At 42.2% G+C, this 22,606-nt stretch overlaps 1 protein-coding gene across 1 annotated transcript in view; it reads right to left on the bottom strand.

Moving 5' to 3' along the window:
* Nucleotides 1–21,895, bottom strand: part of LOC147334326 (uncharacterized) — a 44,894-nt gene extending 22,999 nt beyond the window's left edge. Inside the window, exons 1-6 of the mRNA XM_086285909.1 lie at nt 21,865–21,895; nt 19,952–19,987; nt 18,182–18,445; nt 17,857–18,102; nt 17,587–17,772; nt 17,135–17,218 (exon numbers count right to left, since the gene is read on the bottom strand). Of these exons, the coding sequence (XP_086142035.1) occupies nt 17,135–17,218; nt 17,587–17,772; nt 17,857–18,102; nt 18,182–18,445; nt 19,952–19,987; nt 21,865–21,895 (847 nt within the window). The remainder of the gene's footprint in view (nt 1–17,134; nt 17,219–17,586; nt 17,773–17,856; nt 18,103–18,181; nt 18,446–19,951; nt 19,988–21,864) is intronic.
* Between the last annotated feature and the right edge of the window lie 711 nt (nt 21,896–22,606).

Genomic DNA, 22,606 nt, shown 5'->3' with positions numbered 1-22,606 from the left:
AAATACAAAATTTTTCACCAGACCTGGCATGTGTGCAAAATTTCATGAGTTTTTGAGCATGTTTAGGCCCTCAAAAAGGCCCTTGTTTGGGGTGAATAATAATAATAATAATTAAAGCTGCAAGCAGCGTTATGAGGGCCCTCGCACCCCCGGCGCGTCGAGCCACGCCCAACACCTAAAACCAGCACGTCCGATCGATGTCACATTGATGGAATTCATGCATTTAACCACCAGCTAACATTTCAACTCATTCATTCATGATTAGCTAGTCGTTCCACTAGGTGGCACTCTAACCATTATGTACAAATGGCATAACAAACATTTCCGAACTCGAGTCTCATTATGCCTGCGACCTTTGGGTGAGATTGGACATTGTGTTTTTGAGTAACAGCAGATTACTGCGTTTTGGCGAGTGATTGAGAGTCTACGTGCCGCCATGACCACCCCGTTTCCCTGAACGTAAAAAGCTTCGCAATTTAACAACACAAAGGTCTTTGGATTCCACACACTGAAGAATAGTGCAATATGATGAAATCCCTTGGAGGAGTTCGTCAAAGAACGATGCCTGGAAAGAGGGGAAAATGTTGCCAAAATTGCACATTAATTTTAAAATGGCTGACTTCCTGTTGGATTTGGGATATTGCTCCAAGAGACTTTTTTGTACATCTTGATATCTCCTATAAGCTTACCAGGTTTCAGAATCATACATAAAACACAGAGCAGGGGCTGTGATTTTGAAATTTTGTAGGGGGCGCTGAGGAGCCATTTTGGGATATTCAATGAAAATGATCACATAACAACAAAGCCTTAACCACATTGGAGGTGTGCGCCAAATTTCAAGACTTTTTAAACTTTCCAAGCCCCTCAAAAGCCACTTCATCTTTCATGGTGAACTGCGTTGCCACCAGGGTGCGGCGTTCAGTTTAAAGTCACAATTTTTGCACTGAAGCATCACAAGGGACTGATGGTGATATTCACCGCTTTTGAGGTGGCCACGATGAACCTGTGAAAATCAGTACAACAAAATTAAAGCCATGACATTTCCTGTTCCCACTAGGTGGCGCTGTCCGTATTCCCGACAATGGGCACATCAATCTGTTCAGGGCGGGTCTGACTTCATGCCTGTAAAGTCTGGTACTGATCAGACTGGATTTCATGGAGTTATACTAATTTGTTTCTTCATGGCGTGACATCAAAGTTCGCCATGCTGCTGGGGTCACACCCTTTTGCGAAAAGTCACAGTTTTCACTGTAACCCAAGACCAACTCCTTAAGGGTTTTCTGGAGAAATTTGAGGCTGCAGATGTCACCCATCACTATACTGTACCCCAAAGTGTAAAACATGACATTTCCTGTTCCCACTAGGTGGCGCTGTCCTTCATGTCAAATATGGCAGTTGAAATATGTTTAGGGGTGGAGCCTTATCATATGTGTTCACTTTGGTCAAGGTCAGAAAATGTATGACAAAATGAGAGGCAATAAGATTTTCATGGCGAGTCATCGAAATTCGCCATGGCGCCACGGCCTCATAGTATTGTGAAAACTCAAAAGCTCCGCAATTTAACATGGCACAAGGGTGTAGTTGACACTGTCCAAATTTGAAGGTTATGAAATGAAACCCCAAGGAGGAGTTCGCAAAAGTTCGAGGCATGGAAATGGCAAAATTAGAGCCAAAATGTCACCTTCTCTTCCAAATGGCGGACTTCCTGTTGGGTTTGCGTCAATGGGCCCACAGACTTTTTTGTTCGTCTTGGCATGATACACATGTGTGCCAAATTTCATACATGTAGCTCAAACCATGTGGTCGTAGGGCTGCATTTAACAAGGCATAGGTGGCGCTGTAGAGCCATTTCCCAGTGCTCATATGTAAAACCATTAAAATACAAAATTTTTCACCAGACCTGGCATGTGTGCAAAATTTCATGAGTTTTTGAGCATGTTTAGGCCCTCAAAAAGGCCCTTGTTTGGGGTGAATAATAATAATAATAATAATAATAAGAAACGGAGCAGATACAATAGGGCCTTCGCACTCTCGGTGCTCGGGCCCTAATTAAAGCTGCAAGCAGCGTTATGAGGGCCCTCGCACCCCCGGCACGTCGAGCCACGCCCAACACCTAAAACCAGCACCTCCGATCTGATGTCACATTGATGGAATTCATGCATTTAACCACCAGCTAACATTTCAACTCATTCATTCATGATTAGTTAGTCGTTCCACTAGGTGGCGCTCTAACCATTATGTACAAATGGCATAACAAACATTTCCGAGCTCGAGTCTCATCACGCCTGGGACCTTTGGGAGAGATTGAATATTTTGATTTTGAGTGACCACAGATTACTGCTTTTTGGCGAGTGATTGAAACTCCACGTGACGCCATGACCACCCCGTTTCCCTGAATGTAAAAAGCTTCGCAATTTAACATCACAAAGGTCTTAAGATTCCGCACACAGGAGATTGCATCAATCTGATGAAATCCCTTGGAGGAGTACGTCAAAGCACGGTGCCTGAAAAGAGGGGAAAATGTTGCCAAAATTGCACATTAATTTTAAAATGGCTGACTTCCTGTTGGATTTGGGATATTGCTCCAAGAGACTTTTTTGTACATCTTGATATCTCCTATAAGCCTACCAGGTTTCAGATTCATACATAAAACACAGAGCTGGGGCTGTGGTTTTGAAATTTTGTAGGGGGCGCTGTGGAGCCATTTTGGGATATTCAATGAAAATGATCACATAACAACAAAGCCTTCGTCACATTGGAGGTGTGTGCCAAATTTCAAGCCTCTATAAACCTGCCAAGACCCTCAAAAGCCACTTCATCTTTCATCGTGAACAGCGTTGCCACCAGGGTGCGCCGTTCAGCTTAAAGTTACAATTTTTGCACTGAAGCATCACGAGGGACTGATGGTGACATTCACCGCTTTTGAGGTGGCCACGATGAACCTGTGAAAATCAGTACAACAAAATTAAAGCCATGACATTTCCTGTTGCCACTAGGTGGCGCTGTCCGTATTTCCGACAATGTGCACATCAATCTGTTCAGGGTGGGTCTGACATCATGCGTGTAAAGTCTGGTACTGATCAGACTGGATTTCATTGAGTTATACTAATTTGTTTCTTCATGGCGTGACATCAAAGTTCGCCATGCTGCTGGGGTCACACCCTTTCTTGAAAAGTCACAGTTTTCACTGTAACCCAAGACCAACTCCTTAAGGCTTTTCTGGAGAAATTTGAGGCTGCAGATGTCACCCATCACTATACTGTACCCCAAAGTGTAAAACATGACATTTCCTGTTCCCACTAGGTGGCGCTGTCCTTGATGTCAAATATGGCAGTTGAAATATGTTCAGGGGTGGAGCCTTATCATATGTGTTCACTTTGGTCAAGGTCAGGAAATGTATGACAAAATGAGAGGCAATAAGATTTTGATGGCGAGTCATCGAAATTCGCCATGGCGCCACGGCCTCATAGTATTGTGAAAACTCAAAAGCTCCGCAATTTAACATGGCACAAGGGTGTAGTTGACACTGTCCAAATTTGAAGGTTATGAAATGAAACCCCAAGGAGGAGTTCGCAAAAGTTCGAGGCATGGAAATGGCAAAATTAGAGCCAAAATGTCACCTTCTCTTCCAAATGGTGGACTTCCTGTTGGGTTTGCGTCAATGGGCCCACAGACTTTTTTGTTCGTCTTGGCATGATACACATGTGTGCCAAATTTCATACATGTAGCTCAAACGATGTGGTCGTAGGGCTGCATTTAACAAGGCATAGGTGGCGCTGTAGAGCCATTTCCCAGTGCTCATATGTAAAACCATTAAAATACAAAATTTTTCACCAGACCTGGCATGTGTGCAAAATTTCATGAGTTTTTGAGCATGTTTAGGCCCTCAAAAAGGCCCTTGTTTGGGGTGAATAATAATAATAATAATAATAATAATAATAATAATAATAATAATAATAATAATAAGAAACGGAGCAGATACAATAGGGCCTTCGCACTCTCGGTGCTCGGGCCCTAATTAAAGCTGCAAGCAGCGTTATGAGGGCCCTCGCACCCTGGCGTGTCGAGCCACGCCCAACACCTAAAACCAGCACGTCCAATGTGATGTCACATTGATGGAATTCATGCATTTAACCACCAGCTAACATTTCATCTCATTGAACCATGATTATAGTCGTCCCACTAGGTGGCGCTCTAACTATTACTGACAAATGGCATAACAAACATTTCCGAGCTCGAGTCTCATCACACCTGCGACGTTTGGGAGAGATTGGATATTGTGTTTTTGAGTGACAGCAGATTACTGCTTTTTGGCGAGTGATTGAAACTCTAAGTGCCGCCATGACCACCTCGTTTCCCTGAACGTAAAAAGCTTCGCAATTTAACATCACAAAGGTCTTTAGATTCCACAAACTTCAGATCGGTCCAATCTGATGAAATCCCTTGGAGGAGTTCGTCAAAGTATGAAGCCTGAAAAGAGGGGAAAATGTCGCCAAAATTACACATTAATTTTAAAATGGCTGACTTCCTGTTGGATTTGGGATATTGCTCCAAGAGACTTTTTTGTACATCTTAATATCTTCCATGAGCTTACCAAGTTTCAGACTCATAGATAAAACACAGAGCAGGGGCTGATATTTTGAATCTTTGTAGGGGGCGCTGTGGAGCAATTTCGCGCTATTCAATGAAAATGATCACATGACAACAAAGCCTTCATACATTTGGGGGTGTGTGCCAAATTTAAAGCCTCTATAAACTTTCCAAGCCCCTCAAAAGCCACTTCATCTTTCATGTTGAACCGCGTTGCCACCAGGGTGCGCCGTTCAGTGTAAAGTCACAATTTTTGCACTGAAGCATCACGAGGGACTGATGGTGATATTCACCGCTTTTGAGGTGGCCACGATGAACCTGTGAAAATCAGTACAACAAAATTAAAGCCATGACATTTCCTGTGGCCACTAGGTGGCGCTGTCCGTATTTCCGACAATGGGCACGTCAATCTGTTCAGGGCGGGTCTGACATCATGCCTGTAAAGTCTGGTACTGATCAGACTGGATTTCATTGAGTTATACTAATTTGTTTCTTCATGGCGTGACATCAAAGTTCGCCATGCTGCTGGGGTCACACCCTTTTGCGAAAACTCACAGTTTTCACTGTAACCCAAGACCAACTCCTTAAGGCTTTCCTGGAGAAATTTGAGGCTGCAGGTGTCACCCATCACTATACTGTACCCCAAAGTGTAAAACATGACATTTCCTGTTCCCACTAGGTGGCGCTGTCCCTGGTGTCAAATATGGCAGTTGAAATATGTTCAGGGGTGGAGCCTTATCATATGTGTTCACTTTGGTCAAGGTCAGAAAATGTATGACAAAATGAGAGGCAATAAGATTTTCATGGCGAGTCATCGAAATTCGCCATGGCGCCACGGCCTCATAGTATTGTGAAAACTCAAAAGCTCCGCAATTTAACATGGCACAAGGGTGTAGTTGACACTGTCCAAATTTGAAGGTTATGAAATGAAACCCCAAGGAGGAGTTCGCAAAAGTTCGAGGCATGGAAATGGCAAAATTAGAGCCAAAATGTCACCTTCTCTTCCAAATGGCGGACTTCCTGTTGGGTTTGCGTCAATGGGCCCACAGACTTTTTTGTTCGTCTTGGCATGATACACATGTGTGCCAAATTTCATACATGTAGCTCAAACGATGTGGTCGTAGGGCTGCATTTAACAAGGCATAGGTGGCGCTCTAGAGCCATTTCCCAGTGCTCATATGTAAAACCATTAAAATACAAAATTTTTCACCAGACCTGGCATGTGTGCAAAATTTCATGAGTTTTTGAGCATGTTTAGGCCCTCAAAAAGGCCCTTGTTTCGCCTGAATAATAATAATAATAATTAAAGCTGCAAGCAGCGTTATGAGGGCCCTCGCACCCTGGCGTGTCGAGCCACGCCCAACACCTAAAACCAGCACGTCCAATGTGATGTCACATTGATGGAAATCATGCATTTAACCACCAGCTAACATTTCATCTCATTGAACCATGATTATAGTCGTCCCACTAGGTGGCGCTCTAACTATTACTGACAAATGGCATAACAAACATTTCCGAGCTCGAGTCTCATCACACCTGCGACGTTTGGGAGAGATTGGATATTGTGTTTTTGAGTGACAGCAGATTACTGCTTTTTGGCGAGTGATTGAAACTCTAAGTGCCGCCATGACCACCCCGTTTCCCTGAACGTAAAAAGCTTCGCAATTTAACATCACAAAGGTCTTTAGATTCCACAAACTTCAGATCGGTCCAATCTGATGAAATCCCTTGGAGGAGTTCGTCAAAGTATGAAGCCTGAAAAGAGGGGAAAATGTCGCCAAAATTACACATTAATTTTAAAATGGCTGACTTCCTGTTGGATTTGGGATATTGCTCCAAGAGACTTTTTTGTACATCTTAATATCTTCCATGAGCTTACCAAGTTTCAGACTCATAGATAAAACACAGAGCAGGGGCTGATATTTTGAAACTTTGTAGGGGGCGCTGTGGAGCAATTTCGCGCTATTCAATGAAAATGATCACATGACAACAAAGCCTTCATCCATTTGGGGGTGTGTGCCAAATTTAAAGCCTCTATAAACTTTCCAAGCCCCTCAAAAGCCACTTCATCTTTCATGTTGAACCGCGTTGCCACCAGGGTGCGCCGTTCAGTGTAAAGTCACAATTTTTGCACTGAAGCATCACGAGGGACTGATGGTGATATTCACCGCTTTTGAGGTGGCCACGATGAACCTGGGAAAATCAGTACAACAAAATTAAAGCCATGACATTTCCTGTGGCCACTAGGTGGCGCTGTCCGTATTTCCGACAATGGGCACGTCAATCTGTTCAGGGCGGGTCTGACATCATGCCTGTAAAGTCTGGTACTGATCAGACTGGATTTCATTGAGTTATACTAATTTGTTTCTTCATGGCGTGACATCAAAGTTCGCCATGCTGCTGGGGTCACACCCTTTTGCGAAAAGTCACAGTTTTCACTGTAACCCAAGACCAACTCCTTAAGGCTTTCCTGGAGAAATTTGAGGCTGCAGGTGTCACCCATCACTATACTGTACCCCAAAGTGTAAAACATGACATTTCCTGTTCCCGCTAGGTGGCGCTGTCTCTGGTGTCAAATATGGCAGTTGAAATATGTTCAGGGGTGGAGCCTTATCATATGTGTTCACTTTGGTCAAGGTCAGAAAATGTATGACAAAATGAGAGGCAATAAGATTTTCATGGCGAGTCATCGAAATTCGCCATGGCGCCACGGCCTCATAGTATTGTGAAAACTCAAAAGCTCCGCAATTTAACATGGCACAAGGGTGTAGTTGACACTGTCCAAATTTGAAGGTTATGAAATGAAACCCCAAGGAGGAGTTCGCAAAAGTTCGAGGCATGGAAATGGCAAAATTAGAGCCAAAATGTCACCTTCTCTTCCAAATGGCGGACTTCCTGTTGGGTTTGCGTCAATGGGCCCACAGACTTTTTTGTTCGTCTTGGCATGATACACATGTGTGCCAAATTTCATACATGTAGCTCAAACGATGTGGTCGTAGGGCTGCATTTAACAAGGCATAGGTGGCGCTGTAGAGCCATTTCCCAGTGCTCATATGTAAAACCATTAAAATACAAAATTTTTCACCAGACCTGGCATGTGTGCAAAATTTCATGAGTTTTTGAGCATGTTTAGGCCCTCAAAAAGGCCCTTGTTTGGGGTGAATAATAATAATAATAATAATAATAATAATAATAATAATAATAATAATAATAATAAGAAACGGAGCAGATACAATAGGGCCTTCGCACTCTCGGTGCTCGGGCCCTAATAATTAAAGCTGCAAGCAGCGTTATGAGGGCCCTCGCACCCCCGGCACGTCGAGCCACTGCCAACACCTCAAACCGGCACGTCCGATGTGATGTCACATTGATGGATTTCATGCGTTTAATCACCAGCTAACATTTCATCTTATTCAACCAGGATTATAGTCATGCCACTAGGTGGCGCTCTAACCATTATTGACAAATAGCATAACAAACATTTCCAAGCTCGAGTCTCATCACACCTGCGACCTTTGGGAGAGATTGGACATTGTGTTTTTTAGTGACAGCAGATTACTGCTTTTTGCGAGTGATTGAAACTCTACGTGCCGCCATGACCACCCCGTTTCCCTGAACGTAAAAAGCTTCGCAATTTAACATCACAAAGGTCTTTAGATTCCACAAGCTGCAGATCGGTCCAATCTGATGAAATCCCTTGGAGGAGTTCGTCAAAGTACGGTGCCTGAAAAGATGGGAAAATGTTGCCAAAATTACACATTAATTTTAAAATGGCTGACTTCCTGTTGGATTTGGGATATTGCTCTAAGAGACTTTTTTGTACTTCTTGATATCTCCTATAAGCTTACCAGGTTTCAGACTCATACATAAAACACAGAGCAGGGGCTGTGGTTTTGAATGTTTGTAGGGGGCGCTGTGGAGCCATTTCGCACTATTCAATGAAAATGATCACATGCCAACAAAGCCTTCATCCATTTGGAGGTGTGTGCCAAATTTCAAGCCTCTATAAACTTGCCAAGACCCTCAAAAGCCACTTCATCTTTCATGTTGAACAGCGTTGCCACCAGGGTGCGCCGTTCAGTTTAAAGTCACAATGTTTGCACTGAAGCATCACGAGGGACTGATGGTGATATTCACCGCTTTTGAGGTGGCCACGATGAACCTGTGAAAATCAGTACAACAAAATTAAAGCCATGACATTTCCTGTTGCCACTAGGTGGCGCTGTCCGTATTTCCGACAATGGGCACATCAATCTGTTCAGGGCGGGTCTGACATCATGCGTGTAAAGTCTGGTACTGATCAGACTGGATTTCATTGAGTTATACTAATTTGTTTCTTCATGGCGTGACATCAAAGTTCGCCATGCTGCTGGGGTCACACCCTTTCGCGAAAACTCACAGTTTTCACTGTAACCCAAGACCAACTCCTTAAGGCTTTCCTGGAGAAATTTGAGGCTGCAGATGTCACCCATCACTATACTGTACCCCAAAGTGTAAAACATGACATTTCCTGTTCCCACTAGGTGGCGCTGTCCTTGATGTCAAATATGGCAGTTGAAATATGTTCAGGGGTGGAGCCTTATCATATGTGTTCACTTTGGTCAAGGTCAGAAAATGTATGACAAAATGAGAGGCAATAAGATTTTGATGGCGAGTCATCGAAATTCGCCATGGCGCCACGGCCTCATAGTATTGTGAAAACTCAAAAGCTCCGCAATTTAACATGGCACAAGGGTGTAGTTGACACTGTCCAAATTTGAAGGTTATGAAATGAAACCCCAAGGAGGAGTTCGCAAAAGTTCGAGGCATGGAAATGGCAAAATTAGAGCCAAAATGTCACCTTCTCTTCCAAATGGCGGACTTCCTGTTGGGTTTGTGTCAATGGGCCCACAGACTTTTTTGTTCGTCTTGGCATGATACACATGTGTGCCAAATTTCATACATGTAGCTCAAACGATGTGGTCGTAGGGCTGCATTTAACAAGGCATAGGTGGCGCTGTAGAGCCATTTCCCAGTGCTCATATGTAAAACCATTAAAATACAAAATTTTTCACCAGACCTGGCATGTGTGCAAAATTTCATGAGTTTTTGAGCATGTTTAGGCCCTCAAAAAGGCCCTTGTTTGGGGTGAATAATAATAATAATAATAATAATAATAATAATAATAATAATAATAATTAAAGCTGCAAGCAGCGTTATGAGGGCCCTCGCACCCCCGGCGTGTCGAGCCACGCCCAACACCTAAAACCAGCACGTCCGATGTGATGTCACATTGATGGAATTCATGCATTTAACCACCAGCTAACATTTCAACTCATTCATTCATGATTTGTTAGTCGTTCCACTAGGTGGCGCTCTAACCCTTATGCACAAATGGCATAACAAACATTTCCGAGCTCGAGTCTCATCACGCCTGCGACCTTTGGGAGAGATTGGACTTTGTGTCTTTGAGTGACAGCATATTACTGCTTTTTGGTGAGTGATTGAAACTCCACGTGCCGCCATGACCACCCCGTTTCCTTGAACGTAAAAAGCTTCGCAATTTAACATCACAAAGGTCTTTAGATTCCACACACTGGAGAATGGTTCAATATGATGAAATCCCTTGGAGGAGTTCGTCAAAGTATGAAGCCTGAAAAGAGGGGAAAATGTCGCCAAAATTGCACATTAATTTTAAAATGGCTGACTTCCTGTTGGATTTTGGATATTGCTCCAAGAGACTTTTTTGTACATCTTGATATCTCCTATAAGCTTACCAGGTTTCAGACTCATACATAAAACACAGAGCTGGGGCTGTGGTTTTGAAATTTTGTAGGGGGCGCTGTGGAGCCATTTCGCGCTATTCAATAAAAATGATCACATGACAACAAAGCCTTCATCCATTTGGAGGGGTGTGCTAAATTTAAAGCCTCTATATACTTTGCAAGCCCCTCAAAAGCCACTTCATCTTTCATGGTGAACAGCGTTGCCACCAGGGTGCGCCGTTCAGTTTAAAGTCACAATTTTTGCACTGAAGCATCACGAGGGACTGATGTTGATATTCACCGCTTTTGAGGTGGCCACGATGAACCTGTGAAAATCAGTACAACAAAATTTAAGCCATGACATTTCCTGTTGCCACTAGGTGGCGCTGTACGTATTTCCGACAATGGGCACATCAATCTGTTCAGGGCGGGTCTGACATCATGCCTGTAAAGTCTGGTACTGAACAGACTGGATTTCATTGAGTTATACTAATTTGTTTCTTCATGGCGTGACATCAAAGTTCGCCATGCTGCTGGGGTCACACCCTTTCGTGAAAAGTCACAGTTTTCACTGTAACCCAAGACCAACTCCTTAAGGCTTTCCTGGAGAAATTTGAGGCTGCAGGTGTCACCCATCACTATACTGTACCCCAAAGTGTAAAACATGACATTTCCTGTTCCCACTAGGTGGCGCTGTCCCTGGTGTCAAATATGGCAGTTGAAATATGTTCAGGGGTGGAGCCTTATCATATGTGTTCACTTTGGTCAAGGTCAGAAAATGTATGACAAAATGAGAGGCAATAAGATTTTCATGGCGAGTCATCGAAATTCGCCATGGCGCCACGGCCTCATAGTATTGTGAAAACTCAAAAGCTCCGCAATTTAACATGGCCCAGGTGTGTAGTTGACACTGACCAAAGATGAAGCTTATACAACCAAATCCCAAGGAGGAGTTCGCAAAAGTTCGAGGCATGGAAATGGCAAAATTAGAGCCAAAATGTCACCTTCTCTTCCAAATGGCGGACTTCCTGTTGGGTTTGCATCAATGGGCCCACAGACTTTTTTGTTCGACTCGGCATGATACACATGTGTGCCAAATTTCATACATGTAGCTGAAACGTTGTGGTCGTAGGGCTGCATTTAACAAGGCATAGGTGGCGCTGTAGAGCCATTTCCCAGTGCTCATATGTAAAACCATTAAAATACAAAATTTTTCACCAGACCTGGCATGTGTGCAAAATTTCATGAGTTTTTGAGCATGTTTAGGCCCTCAAAAAGGCCCTTGTTTTGCCTGAATAATAATAATAATAATAATTAAAGCTGCAAGCAGCGTTATGAGGGCCCTCGCACCCCTGGCACGTCGAGCCACGCCCAACACCTAAAACCAGCACCTCCGATCTGATGTCACATTGATGGAATTCATGCATTTAACCACCAGCTAACATTTCAACTCATTCATTCATGATTAGTTAGTCGTTCCACTAGGTGGCGCTCTAACCATTATGTACAAATGGCATAACAAACATTTCCGAGCTCGAGTCTCATCACGCCTGCGACCTTTGGGAGAGATTGAATATTTTGATTTTGAGTGACAGCAGATTACTGCTTTTTGGCGAGTGATTGAAACTCCACGTGCCGCCATGACCACCCCATTTCCCTGAATGTAAAAAGCTTCGAAATTTAACATCACAAAGGTCTTAAGATTCCACACACAGGAGATTGCATCAATCTGATGAAATCCCTTGGAGGAGTACGTCAAAGCACGGTGCCTGAAAAGAGGGGAAAATGTTGCCAAAATTGCACATTAATTTTAAAATGGCTGACTTCCTGTTGGATTTGGGATATTGCACCAAGAGACTTTTTTGTACATCTTGATATCCGCTATAAGCTTACCAGGTTTCAGACTCATACATAAAACACAGAGCAGGGGCTGATGTTTTGAAATTTTGTAGGGGGCGCTGTGGAGCAATTTCGCGCTATTCAATGAAAATGATCACATGACAACAAAGCGTTCATCCATTTGGAGGTGTGTGCCAATATAAACTTTCCAAGCCCCTCAAAAGCCACTTCATCTTTCATGGTGAACAGCGTTGCCACCAGGGTGCGCCGTTCAGTTTAAAGTCACAATTTTTGCACTGAAGCATCACGAGGGACTGATGTTGATATTCACCGCTTTTGAGGTGGCCACGATGAACCTGTGAAAATCAGTACAACAAAATTAAAGCCATGACATTTCCTGTTGCCATTAGGTGGCGCTGTCCGTATTTCCGACAATGGGCACATCAATCTGTTCAGGGCGGGTCTGCCATCATGCCTGTAAAGTCTGGTACTGATCAGACTGGATTTCATTGAGTTATACTAATTTGTTTATTCATGGCGTGACATCAAAGTTCGCCATGCTGCTGGGGTCACACCCTTTTGCGAAAAGTCACAGTTTTCACTGTAACCCAAGACCAACTCCTTAAGGCTTTTCTGGAGAAATTTGAGGCTGCAGATGTCACCCATCACTATACTGTACCCCAAAGTGTAAAACATGACATTTCCTGTTCCCACTAGGTGGCGCTGTCCTTGATGTCAAATATGGCAGTTGAAATATGTTCAGGGGTGGAGCCTTATCATATGTGTTCACGTTGGTCAAGGTCAGAAAATGTATGACAAAATGAGAGGCAATAAGATTTTCATGGCGAGTCATCGAAATTCGCCATGGCGCCACGGCCTCATAGTATTGTGAAAACTCAAAAGCTCCGCAATTTAACATGGCACAAGGGTGTAGTTGACACTGTCCAAATTTGAAGGTTATGAAATGAAACCCCAAGGAGGAGTTCGCAAAAGTTCGAGGCATGGAAATGGCAAAATTAGAGCCAAAATGTCACCTTCAATCCAAAATGGCGGACTTCCTGTTGGGTTTAGGACATTGCCATAATAGACTTTTTTGTTCGACTCCGAACGTTATATAGGTGTACCGACTTTCAAACTTGTAGGCCATACCCATACCGGGGGCTCGCGTTTTTCATTTTTCTAGGTGGCGCTACTGAGCTAATTTTCCCTGGCCATGTCTGAGAACATTAAAATACGTAAATTTTCACCAGACCTGACGCGTGTGCAAAATTTCATGAGTTTTCGAGCATGTTTAGGCCCTAAAAAGGCCAATTCATTTGCCGGAATAATAATAATAATAATAATAATAATAATAATAAACAGAGCAATTACAATAGGGCCTTCGCACTGTCAGTGCTCGGGCCCTAATAATAATTAAAGCTGCAAGCAGCGTTATGAGGGCCCTCGCACCCCCGGCACGTCGAGCCACTGCCAACACCTCAAACCGGCACGTCCGATGTGATGTCACATTGATGGATTTCATGCTTTTAATCACCAGCTAACATTTCATCTTATTCAACCAGGATTATAGTCATGCCACTAGGTGGCGCTCTAACCATTATTGACAAATAGCATAACAAACATTTCCAAGCTCGAGTCTCATCACACCTGCGACCTTTGGGAGAGATTGGACATTGTGTTTTTTAGTGACAGCAGATTACTGCTTTTTGCGAGTGATTGAAACTCTACGTGCCGCCATGACCACCCCGTTTCCCTGAACGGAAAAAGCTTCGCAATTTAACATCACAAAGGTCTTTAGATTCTACACACTGAAGAATGCTTCAATATGATGAAATCCCTTGGAGGAGTTCGTCAAAGTATGAGGCCTGAAAAGGGGGGAAAATGTCATCAAAATTACACATTAATTTTAAAATGGCTGACTTCCTGTTGGATTTGGGATATTGCTCCAAGAGACTTTTTTGTACATCTTGATATCTTACACAAGCTTACCAAGTGTCAGACTCATAGATGAAACACAGAGCAGGGGCTGATGTTTTGAAATATTGTAGGGGGCGCTGTGGAGCCATTTTGCGCTATTCAAGGAAAATGATCACATGACAACAAAGCCTACATCCATTTGGAGGTGTGTGCCAAATTTCAAGCCTCTATAAACTTTCCAAGCCCCTCAAAAGCCACTTCATCTTTCATGATGAACCGCGTTGCCACCAGGGTGCGCCGTTCAGTTTAAAGTCACAATTTTTGCACTGAAGCATCACGAGGGACTGATGGTGATATTCACCGCTTTTGAGGTGGCCACGATCAACCTGTGAAAATCAGTACAACAAAGTTAAAGCCATGACATTTCCTGTTGCCACTAGGTGGCGCTGTCCGTATTTCCGACAATGGGCACATCAATCTGTTCAGGGCGGGTCTGACATCATGCCTGTAAAGTCTGGTACTGATCAGACTGGATTTCATTGAGTTATACTAATTTGTTTCTTCATGGCGTGACATCAAAGTTCGCCATGCTGCTGGGGTCACACCCTTTCGCGAAAACTCACAGTTTTCACTGTAACCCAAGACCAACTCCTTAAGGCTTTCCTGGAGAAATTTGAGGCTGCAGGTGTCACCCATCACTATACTGTACCCCAAAGTGTAAAACATAACATTTCCTGTTCCCACTAGGTGGCGCTGTCCTTGAGGTCAAATATGGCAGTTGAAATATGTTCAGGGGTGGAGCCTTATCATATGTGTTCACTTTGGTCAAGGTCAGAAAATGTATGACAAAATGAGAGGCAATACGATTTTCATGGCGAGTCATCGAAATTCGCCATGGCGCCACGGCGTCACCGTATTGTGAAAACTCAAAAGCTCCGCAATTTAACATGGCACAAGGGTGTAGTTGACACTGTCCAAATTTGAAGGTTATGAAATGAAACCCCAAGGAGGAGTTCGCAAAAGTTCGAGGCATGGAAATGGCAAAATTAGAGCCAAAATGTCACCTTCTCTTCCAAATGGCGGACTTCCTGTTGGGTTTGCGTCAATGGGCCCACAGACTTTTTTGTTCGTCTTGGCATGATACATATGTGTGCCAAATTTCATACATGTAGCTGAAACGATGTGGTCGTAGGGCTGCATTTAACAAGGCATAGGTGGCGCTGTAGAGCCATTTCCCAGTGCTCATATGTAAAACCATTAAAATACAAAATTTTTCACCAGACCTGGCATGTGTGCAAAATTTCATGAGTTTTTGAGCATGTTTAGGCCCTCAAAAAGGCCCTTGTTTGGGGTGAATAATAATAATAATAATAATAATAATAATAATAATAATAATAATAATAATAATAATAATAAGAAACGGAGCAGATACAATAGGGCCTTCGCACTCTCAGTGCTCGGGCCCTAATAATAAGAAACGGAGCAGATACAATAGGGCCTTCGCACTCTCGGTGCTCGGGCCCTAATAATAATAAGAAACGGAGCAGATACAATAGGGCCTTCGCACTCTCGGTGCTCGGGCCCTAATAAGAAACGGAGCAGATACAATAGGGCCTTCGCACTCTCGGTGCTCGGGCCCTAATAATAATAATAATAATAATAATAATAATAATAATAATAAGAAACGGAGCAGATACAATAGGGCCTTCGCACTCTCGGTGCTCGGGCCCTAAATATTACTTTGCCTTTTGTAATTATTTATAATGTGTCTCTCATGCATGTGACAGAGCTGCAGGCATCAGATGAATGACAAACACTTTAACATTGTTTATTCAATTATATGTCACATTTAACATTACAAAAAGAACAAGTAAACTATGAGTAAACTTTCACTTAACTGTAACAGCCATTCTGTGTCTGTGTCAGGGAAACATTAAATTCAGTGGGGGTTCCCTTCAAGGTGTGTATGTTTTTTTTTATTTGTCACAAAATTTTACACCAAATTTACATCAAACCTTCAGCTTCCATCATTTAACCCTTGCCTTTGCTCTCACTCACTTCCTCCAGTTGTTGCCTAGCTACTTCCCCCTGACACCACCTTGCAATCTCTTTCAGATTATACCCTCAGCATAAAATATTAAAATATAAAATAAAATGCAGCCATTGCCATTTCTCTATTAATATGTGTAAGACTGCGACTGCAGCTGGTTTCAAAGACGTCTTCTTCTTCTTTGTCTTCTTCAAGTGAGGAAACAATCTTACTTTCTGAATCTGAGCTGTGGTGAAGGTGTGTGGGTCAGCTTCAGTGAGGAGTAGATGACTGTTGTCTCTAATGAAACGTCTGAACACAAACACAGAATAAAGAAGTTTAGCTGTCAGGACGTAAACATGAGAAAAGAACTGCAAACATTCAAACATGAGGCCACAGCACATTAACTTAGAGCGACTTTTACACCTCTGCTGAGTTTAGTTCTCAAAACAGGAAACGTAGTGACCACAGAGCTGCTCATGTTACCGTTTACCAAAGGTTAATTGTTGTCTTCGTGCGGTACACAGGAAACATGAACGTTTCGGCTCACTAACAGCCAAACTTCAGGAGTTTGCAGTTAAAATGATCAGAGTGCTGTTAACACTCTCTTCACCCTGTTCCCTACTCTCACTACAGATCACCATGTCATCTGCAACATTATAATCCACAGAGACTGCTGCCTGAGCTCATTTGTCAACCTGTCCATCACCACTGCACTGCACCACAGTTCCTCTCTCAGGACTATCATCTGTTTTCTCCAGATACACAAAGACACAGTGAAGCTGCTGCTGAAGTTCTCTGCACTTGGTTGCACTTCTCCATCAACACTCTTAAACATCACATCTGAAGAGCTCTTTGTCTGCAAGAAGCCACACTGCTGCTCACTGATCGTCACTTCTCTTTGTAACCTTGCTTCAGTGACTCTTTGCCTTAGCTTCATGGTAAAACTTATCAGTGGAAACAGCAGAGGAGCTTTAAGAAATTTAGAGATTTTCTAACAGGAAACTTGTCGTACCTCTTCTCCTGATTGATCCGTCTCGGCCGTCTGCTGATGTTCTTCTCACTGATGAGGAGGTGGCAGCTGCTGCAGGATCTCTGTCTGCAAAATCAAATGTAAATGTTTCCTAAATATAACAGAACTGTTACTGTTTCATGATTTGTGTTTCTAAGAATATCCATGTATGATTTTATATCAACATAAATGAAATAAAGATTGTGAGTCATAAAACAGAAAGCTTCTGTTCACATCAACATTATTTGACCACAAAGTCGTGTGTGTCACGTGACTGTTTTTAAAGGACCAGTTTAATAATCACACCTACATGTGTTTGGTCTGTAGTGCTGTTTGTCCGCTTAGATTAATGTGAACTGGTCACAGCTGAAGATATCTGATTCATTTTTCAGGTGAACTGTCCCTTTAACTCTTCAATATGTTCACATTAAGTTTGAGCAGAATGTGTGTCTCACCTTCAGGTTTCCTTTGGACACGTCTTTTCACCAGTACAACCAGTACAAGCAGCAGCAGCCCAAATATGGAGGGAACAGAAACCAGCACAGAGAGAGGAGGAGAGGAGCGCTGAGAAGGAGGAGTAGAGGAAAACGAGGAGGAGAAAGAGGCAGTGGAAGCTGATGGAGGAGGAGAGGTGGAAGACCCTGGAATTAAAGAGAAAAAGGGATCTTTGTGGTCACTTTGAGTTGCTTTTGGTCTAAAATCTGTAAAATAAACAAATTCCTCACCTGTGACAGTGATCCAGCTGGAATTAGACTCTCCATGAGCGCTGATGTCACACTTGTAGAGGCCTTCATCAGACCTGGAAACATGCTGGATGGTCATGTGACCTGTAGGCTGCTTCCTGATGAGGGAGCCATCTTTATAGAAAGCAGCTGGGAGGTTGGAGGGAGTGGTCTTTGTTTTACATAGCAGAGTGACGTCATCTCCCTCCATCACAGGGAGGACAGGACTCTGCAGGATCACTGATCCATCTCAACACAGAGACAAACTACAGCATTTCATCCATTTACACACAGCTTCATCAACACTAACTCCACACACTCAGCTTACCAGTGACTGTCAGGTTAACCATGTTACTGATGGGACCCTCTCTGGACTCACACCAGTAAACTCCACTGTCCAAGGTGACAATGTGATTGAAGGTACAGGAAGAACCAGCTGATTCTCCAAACCCATCTCCACACTCAGCTCTGGTGTCTCTGCTTGTGTTTCTCCTCAGAGTCCATCCAGCAGAGCTGTCGTCCTCCTCACAGCTCAGAGACACAAAGTCTCTTCTAAAGAACTGAGAGCTGCTGGGACTCACAGTCAGACGAGCTGTGAGAGAAATTATATTTTTGAGCAAAAACATTAAACCCTTTCATGCATGATTTCTGACAACCTCAATCGGGATTTTTTTGTTAAGTATTTTTATTCATCTTTAGGCATGAAAAAAAGATTTCTCAACTTAATTTGTTAAACATGTACTTTCCAAAGAGTTTTTTTTTTTTTTACATGTGGTGGACAACATACATTTTGACTCATGAATTTGAAAGACAAATAAATATTATATACAGTGTAAAAACTATAAAATATCAAAAATATTTTTAAACTTTTGTTGTTTTTAAACTTATGTGGTAACACTGCTTCTGTTGCTGTCCAGTGCAATGCAAAAAATTTAAACTTACTCATGACTCCACAGCCTCCCTCCTCTCTATGCATCAGTAGTGGTTTATGTGCAACTTTACCATCAACACTGACACACATACAAGAAAACAGCCTTTGAATAGCTGCCCACTGTAGTGACCACTATGCATGAACGGGTTAAATAAAATAAGTCTCAACAAAGTAAGTATGTTACAAAGATCTTTCTTGGTGTGTGTAGCGACTTCCACGGTCGCTAGAGGCCAGAGATGGAGCCTGCCTCTTTGCCTGACGCACTGTCAACTTTATGCTATAATGCGAAAGGTGGAATTGTTTGCTCAAAGTGCTTTGAGAGTTTACAGAGTAATGTGATCGGCTCGCGATTAAGACTCTTAACATCACAGGCTCTAATGCAACAAAGGGAAACTCGTTGTGCAACAGTCAACAAAAACTACGGCTACCCAGCCCTCTCTGTCAAAATCAAACCAGTGAATGACAGACGCCCTCTTAATGTCACCACTAGCACCCACGTGACTCCTGTTGCACATCACCATAGCAACCAAACAAATGAAAACCCATTGATCATCAAAAATTCAATACATTTAGTTATGGCTGCTACAGTGTGTTTGGGCTGCAGAATGAAGGTGAAGAGCAGAGCAGCTTGTTCAGTAGATGTTAAAACATCACACATAACATAAAATAAAGAAAATTTTAATGTTTTTCTTCAGTCCATCAGCTCATGCAACAGCTCACTGTTCTGACCTCCATCTCAAATATGCTAAATTTTCTCCTCCTCCTTTGCTCCGCCTTTCTTCTGATTGGCTGCCCCTCAGAAGCAGAAGGTGTGAAAAGCAGCAGCCTGGAGCTGTCAGGTTGAAGCTGTCGGTTCTCTGTATGCACACTCTTACTATAAAATAAGGAACTGCTTCAGCTGAGGTGTCATCTTTAACTGCTTTAAACCATTAATGTTGTTAATACATTTTTATACAAATATTGAACTGACCCACGCATTTCTTTTGTTCAGTTTTACTGCATTTACTTTGATTTCTTCAAGAAATTGATCAAATCGGTTCAAATTACCATACCACAGGATCTGGTTCTAACCTGTCTCTATTCCGGCTCCATTTTTGCTCCTCATGGCTCTGTTCTGTGCTGGGAAAGGCCTGTTTTATGGTCTTGTCACAGGACAGGATCACTTACCTTGATTTGTTGTGCAGCAGAGGAGAAACATTAGAACTGAAAAGAAAACAAAAGATCATAAAAATTCAGTGTTAATAACAAATATAAGCTCACAGGAACAGTGACCACGAACTGAGCCTCAGACCGATAAACTCAAAATGTTTTCTTTGAACAGGATGTGTCCTGTTAACAAAGGTGATGATGCAGTTTCACTCTTTGGTGGCTTATCTCTGAATTTTTTAATGAAGTGAAACTTTGAGCTGAATTAAAGCACCTCAGATAGTCAGGAGTACTTATTAGTTCCCGTTTTAGTGAGAAGCCACAAGTCTTCCTCTGACCAAAGTGTTTAATGACATATGTCTGAATACAGACAGTGGAAAAATGTCAGTCTTAGTTTTACTGGATCTCAGTGCAGCATTTGATACAGTTGACCACAGCATATTACTCAAACGACTGGAGAACTGGACAGGTCTTTCAGGAACTGTACTAAACTGGTTCAAAACATACTTAGAAAACAGGAAATACTTTGTATCAATAGGTAACTTCACTTCTGAGCAGACAAGTATCACATGTGGAGTTCCCCAAGATTCCATCTTGGGACCCCTTCTGTTTAACATTTACATGCTCCCACTGGCACAGATTATAAACAACAACAAAATAAACTATCACAGCTATGCAGATGACACACAAATATATATCACAATGTCACCAGGAGACCGAGGCCCTGTGCAGGCTCTTGGTAAATGCATTGAGGAAATCAATGACTGGTTGTGCCACAATTTTCTCCAGCTAAACAAAAACAAAACTGAGGTAATAGTCTTTGGCGCCAAAGAAAAACGATTACAGGTCACCAGAGAACTTCAATCTATACATCTAAAAACCACAAACCAGGCGAGAAATTTGGGTGTAGTGATGGATGCAGACCTAAACTTAGAAAAACACATTAAGACAATAACAAAATCAGCTTACTATCACCTCAAGAATATTTCAAGGATAAAAGATCTGATGTCTCAACAGGACCTGGAAAAACTAGTCCATGCATTCATCTTTAGTAGGCTTGATTACTGTAACAGCATCTTTACAGGTCTACCTAAAAAATCAGTCAGACAACTACAGCTCATTCAGAACTCTGCTGCTCGAGTCCTCACTAAGACCAAAAAAGTGGACCACATCAGTCCAGCTCTGAGGTCTTTACACTGGCTGCCTGTCCGTCAGAGGATAGACTTTAAAGTTCTGATGCTGGTCTATAAAGCCCTGAATGGTTTAGGACCAAAATACATCAATGACCTCCTGACCCAGTATGAACCATCCAGATCCCTCAGGTCATCTGGATCCGGTCTTTTATCAGTTCCCAGAGTCAGAACCAGACACGGAGAAGCTGCTTTCAGCTTTTATGCTCCTTATATCTGGAACAAACTCCCAGAAAGCCTCAGATCAGCTGAAACACTCAGTTTATTTAAATCCAGGTTGAAGACTCACCTGTTCTCAGCTGCATTTGAATAAAGCACCAAATCCACACTTTTAAGCTTAAATTTCAAAACTTACATTAACTACTGATTTTATCTACTGTTCTGATTTTATCTGTTTTGATTTTATATACTGTTTTGTTTGTTTGTTTGTTTGTTTGTTAATTAGTTAGTTAGTTTATTTGCTTGTTTTATTCAATTTTAAATCATGCTTTTTATTTGTTTTTGTTTCTAATGTCTCTGTAAAGCACTTTGAATCACCTTGCTGTTGAATTGTGCTATACAAATAAACTTGCCTTGCCTTGCCTTGCCTTTACATTTTTATCTCCTCGACATTTTTTCTTTGGACATTTCTTTCTACATGGTCATTAACAGTAATTGATTTAAATAAAATATATCTTGCTTTATCTCATCTTATCTTCAATAAACATAAAAACATAAAATTTTAAGAAAGCATGTGGTACTTACAGAGCAGCCACAGAAGACGTGTTTGTCCCATCGTGGCACACAGAGGTGTGAAATCTTTTCGTTCAATGCAACAGTTAAACCCTCCTCCTTCCTCTCAGTAGCTCAGTGTAGAGGGTCTGTGGTTTTCTGCAGCAGTTCTTTAGAAAAATCTCTCTGACCTTTTAGTTTTAAGCTGAGCTGTGAATCATGTGATGTATTGCAGTGATGAAGAAGAAAGAATTCAAAATGTCAGGAAGGTTGGTCACCTGATTTTATTTCATTACTCACAGAAAACTGATGTTTAGCGTATGTGTTCTTTTTCTTTCTTTTTTTTTAAATATATCTCCTCTTGATTGAGCCTTTATTTAGGGTCAGGTCATCTGTTGTCCTTTGTTCCACGTTTCCATGTTTCAGACTGTGACAGAACGACCCTGTTGAACCAAGCAGACATTTATTTCAGTGACTTTTTTTAAATTTAAGATTCTTGTTACGTAACTTTGGAGACGTTCGATTATTTCCTGTGTAGGAAATCAGGAGGAGGAGACGGAGGCTTTTTGGGCTCTAGTGATGGGATTTCCGGCTCTTTTTAGAGAACCGGCTCTTTCGGCTCCAAACCGGCTCTTCAGGTTGTTTTGTTGCTTTAATAAACAATAATATAAAATTATGCACAAAAGGAATTACTAATGTAAAAAAAGAGTGGTTTTATTTATATATGTTTATATATAAATATATACGGTGGCCCCTAGAGACAAAACACGTACAA

Source organism: Aulonocara sp. 'chitande type north' Nkhata Bay, linkage group LG3 (assembly GCF_057382095.1).
Source record: "Aulonocara sp. 'chitande type north' Nkhata Bay isolate Kocher_YH1m ecotype deep benthic linkage group LG3, A_spYH_male_GT1.1, whole genome shotgun sequence".
In the NCBI taxonomy this organism is placed as follows: Eukaryota; Metazoa; Chordata; class Actinopteri; order Cichliformes; family Cichlidae; genus Aulonocara; species Aulonocara sp. 'chitande type north' Nkhata Bay.
Note: the sequence above shows the minus strand (reverse complement) of the source record. Positions and strands in the feature narration are given on the sequence as shown.